General features: G+C 40.5%; 1 protein-coding gene across 1 annotated transcript in view; it reads left to right on the top strand.

Annotated features, from left to right (window-relative positions):
* The window catches only part of LOC122547548 (cell wall protein DAN4-like), a gene marked incomplete at its 3' end in the record, with an annotated part of 7,016 nt that extends 2,463 nt beyond the window's left edge, over window positions 1–4,553 (top strand). The window contains exons 3-5 of the mRNA XM_043686164.1: window positions 297–392; window positions 1,740–1,835; window positions 4,371–4,553. Of these exons, the coding sequence (XP_043542099.1) occupies window positions 297–392; window positions 1,740–1,835; window positions 4,371–4,553 (375 nt within the window). The remainder of the gene's footprint in view (window positions 1–296; window positions 393–1,739; window positions 1,836–4,370) is intronic.
* Window positions 4,554–4,637: the final 84 nt, after the last annotated feature.

The raw sequence follows: 4,637 nt of genomic DNA on the forward strand, positions 1-4,637 counted from the left end.
CTCCACTGCACTCTGTGGCAATGAATCCCACAGGCCCACCACTCTCTGGCTAGAGGAAATGTCTCCGCATTTCTGTTCTGAATTCATCCCCTCTAATTCTAAGGCTGTGTCCACGGGTCCTAGTCTCCTCCCTTAACAGAAACAATTTCCCAGCGTCCACCCTTTCCAAGCCATGTATTATCTTGTAAATGATTTTTTTATTGGAATAGCCACATCAAGTATTGCAATAACAATACAAAGCTCTGCTTCCTTCCAACTACTAACAAATACATCACAAACCGCTGCATCATCTTCAGTTACACAGGTCCCTCCAACTACACTGAGCAGCACTCAACCATCGACAACTCAGAACATGACAATCTCAACAAGTGATGTCAGTTCCACAACACCAGGTAACTGTGAACATCAAACCGTATTCATGAAAGCTATTTCTTGCCTACAGGACTGATAATTAGACAACGCATGCAGTAAACTTTAAAATGTTTCACCACGCTGAGCTAAAACAATGTCAGGATTAGATGAAGCTGAGCAATGGGCTCCAGTTCATTTGGCAAAATAATGGCCAATATATGTTTTAATTAAAAATGTTTGGGCTTGGTAATTTTAACACGGTTCTATTGCAGAGGCATTCAAGTGTAAATTTCAGTTATGTTACAATCTGAAAAAGCATCAATCCGCACAGTGAAATCTACATGCTAGTAGAAAAGTTAGGATGTGACGATATTTCTTATGCAAGATTTTATGACCCCCAATTTCCATTGCGATCCAGAATATGTGTTATCCTGAAGAAAGGGCTTAGCTGTCTCGGTCCATTTCATAACAGCGGTAATATTTGATAAGAGATGGACTGCTGAATTGAAATTCATTGTTTCTTTTCAGGAGGTCGTAAAGACACAGTTTCTGTAATGTCTAGGGTTGATCTACTTGAAGAAGGTTTAAAATTTAAATTAAAAAACACATTTGTATAATGAAAGGGTAGTGGCCAGTTCTTCCAGCACAGTTTTACTCTGGTTTGGGCTTGGTTTGGTTTTAGCAGACAGTCAGTTGTGAAGCTGCTGGACCCAAGGTTCAAGCTGATCCTCCCTCTCTCTGACATCTCTCCTGTAGGAACCTGGGTTTGATTTTGCCTCTTGTGCCCAGGGAATGTTTATGGAGATTGTTGAAAGTATTTGCCACAGCATCATTAAGTTTGGATGATCTCTTGGGTTTTCAGCTAGTTTAAGTTATTCTGTGTTCTGTTCTCCTTTGTGTCTTTTCTTTTCTCAGAGAGCTTTAGGGGTGTTGAGCGTACTGCCTGCAACAATAGTCGGCTTGCCAACGTTACATGGTGATTGGATAAACATACGGATGATAATGGAGTAGTCTAGGAGAGATAGGCTTCAGATTGGTGCATCAGCTCGGCACAACATCGAGGGCTAAAAGGCCTGTACTGCGCTGTAATGTTCTATGTTCTAATAGTGTGCATTTATAGTGGATTTTAACCAGGAAGTTCATGTGGGCAACAATAACTTTTTTAGATAGTATTGTTGAAGCCACCAATATAATGATATATAAAATTGTTCTGGGTTCTGAAGCTCTTGCAGATTTGAAAATGGTAACAAACTGTGTTATACATTGTTAAAGTGTCCAAAATGATTTTTTTATTTTAACAGCCACATCAAGTATTGCAATAACAACACAAAGCTCTACTTCCTTCCAACTACTAACAAATACGTCACAAAGCTCTGCATCATCTTCAGTTACACAGGTCCCTCCAACTACACTGAGCAGCACTCAACCATCGACAACTCAGAACATGACAATCTCAACAAGTGATGTCAGTTCCACAACACCAGGTAACTGTGAACATCAAACCGTACTCATGAAAGCTATTTCTTGCCTCCAGTACTGATAATTGGACAATGCATGCAGTAAACTTTAAAATGTTTCACCACGCTGAGCTAAAACAATGTCAGGAATAGATCAAGCTGAGCACTGGTCTCCAGACCATTTGGCAAAATAATGGCCAATATATATTTAATTTTAATATGTTTGGGCTGGGTAATTTTAAAAGGGTTCTATTGTAAATGCACTCAAGTGTCAATTCAAGTTATGTTACAATCTGAAAATGCACAGTGAAATCCACATGCAAATGGAAAAGTTAGGATGTGATGATATTTCTTATCCTAGATTTTACAACTTCCAATTTCCATTGTGATCATGATTACATGTTATCCCGAATAAAGGGTGAAGCTTTCTCAGTCCATTTCATGAAAGCAGTAATATTTGACAAAAGATGGACTGCTGAATTGAAATTCATTGTTTCTCTTCAGGAGGTCGTAAAGACACAGGTTCTGAAATGTCTGGGGTTGATCTACTTCAAGAAGCTTTAAAGTTTAAATACAAATTCCTTGCAGAATGAAAGGGGAGTGGCCAGTTCTTTCAGCTCAGTTTTTCTCTGGTTTGGGTTTGGTTTGGTTTTAGCAGACAGTCAGTTGTGAAGCTGCTGGACCCAAGGTTCAAGCTGATCCTCCCTCTCTCTGACATCTCTCCTGAAGGAACCTGGGTTTGATTTTACCTCTTGTACAAAGGGAATGTTTATGGGGATTGATGAAAGTATTTGCAACAGCATCATTAAGTTTGGATGATCTCTTGGGTTTTCAGCTTGTTAATGTTATTCTGTGTTCTGTTCTCCTTTGTGTTTCATTCGGTAATTTTGCGAATAATTTCTGTTTTGTTTAAAACAAAGTGATAGAGCCAGTTGCATCACTCCTGATAATCATAGAATCCACAGTGTGGACCAGGCCATTTGGCCCAACAACTCCACACCGACTCCTTTGTGTTTCATTCGGTAATTTTGCAAATAATTTCTGTTTTGTTTAAAACCTCCTGATAATCATAGAATCCACAGTGTGGACCAGGCCATTTGGCCCAACAACTCCACACCGACCATCCAAAGAGTAACCCACTCTTGGAGTATCCACTTAAAAAAACGATCCAAGTTTGTGCCTGGGCAAATTTCTTGAAATGTTTTGTGCGAGTCTGGCCTTGTCCATGACAACGGTGATTGAGAATAGGATCTTGATTACTAAATGTTGTCATGTGATGTGTGCACATGTTTCTTCTAAGATTTTCTTTGGGTTAATCTGATACTACACACTCATCTTGTGACATTAGTCAGTGGAGCTAAGTAGTTTCAAGTGGTGAAGCCACATTCTTAGGTTAAAAAACTAGTTTGTTACATATCAGGAAGATAACTGGTTATGTTAGCTTACAGCTGGGTGGGCAGCATGGTGGCTCAGTGGTTAGTACTGCTAGCTCATAGCACCAGGGTCCCAAGTTCGATTCCAGCCTTAGGTGTGTGCCTGTGTGGAGCTTGCACGTTCTCCCTGTGTCTGCGTGGGTTTCCTCCGGGTGCTCTGGTTTCTTCCCACAGTCCAAAGATGTGCAGGTCAGGTGAATTGGCCATGTTAAATTCCCCATTGTGTTCAGTACATTAGTCAGAGGGAAATGGGTCTGGATGGGTTGCTCTTCAGAGAGTGAGTGTTGGATTGTTCGGCCAAAGGGCCTGTTTCCACACTGTAGGGAATCTTATCTAATCTAAAGCACATTAACACTTGGAATGATAAGATAATGAGCAATAGGGACAGGAATAGGCCGGTCAGCTCATGGGGCCTGCTCTGCCATTCATTAGAATCATGGACTGGCCAACATTCCTCATGTTCACTTTCCTGCCTTTTCCTTATAAAAATTGATTCCCATATTGATCAGGAGTCTGTCCTCTGGGAGAAGAACTTCTTCAACAACCCCATCTTAAGTTTGCAAACTTTATTCAGAGACCATGTCTGTGAACCCAGATTCTCCCATGAGGAAAACCATCCTCTCAGCCCCTTAAGAACACTCTATGGTTCAATGAGATCATCTCTCATTCTCATTCTTCTAAACTCCAGTGAGTAAAGTCCAAACCTGTTTAATCTTTGCTCATTGGACAATCCCGATATTTGGTAATATTGTAGAAATGGGAGCCTGTCCTCTTCCTATCCATCTTCTCTTCTTCTCCCCTGAGTGCACCTTGAAAGGCTGCATTGCTCCATTTCTACTGCATTGAGGATTAAAAGACCCATATGAAGCAGTAGACATCTGTGGGTGCAGAAATCTTTGTTGGATTTGGCAATGGGCCCAGCATTGATGCTGACTGAAGATCTGGACAAATCACTTACCCTTGCATTGCTGACAGAATCCGGTTCTATAATCTTCTAACTGCACCAATACATGAAGGACAAGAAGATGTCATATTTGCAAATTTAAATATCTCTCAGATTTAATGTTGTCATTTAAATTGTATAGAAGGAAATTTCTTTGAAGACTGAAATGTGATTTTGTTTACACAGCTGTAACTGGTCCGACCACAACTCCTCTGGTTGGAACATCATCTACACCTGTACAATTAACAACTACAGCAGCCTCTGCATCCATCCCAGGAGTGACAACTGCAGAGAACACCACTCAGCACTCAACAACAGAATCCACACCAAACTCAACAACAGGGAACAATCTCCCAACAACAGCAAATAGTAAGCTAAGTTATATGATATTTCACAGCACATGCACTGGAACAAAGTCAATTGTAACATGATTTCCTGCAGAAATGTTAAACA

The sequence above is a fragment of the Chiloscyllium plagiosum genome, unplaced genomic scaffold (genome assembly GCF_004010195.1).
Source record: "Chiloscyllium plagiosum isolate BGI_BamShark_2017 unplaced genomic scaffold, ASM401019v2 scaf_12922, whole genome shotgun sequence".
Lineage (NCBI taxonomy): Eukaryota > Metazoa > Chordata > Chondrichthyes > Orectolobiformes > Hemiscylliidae > Chiloscyllium > Chiloscyllium plagiosum.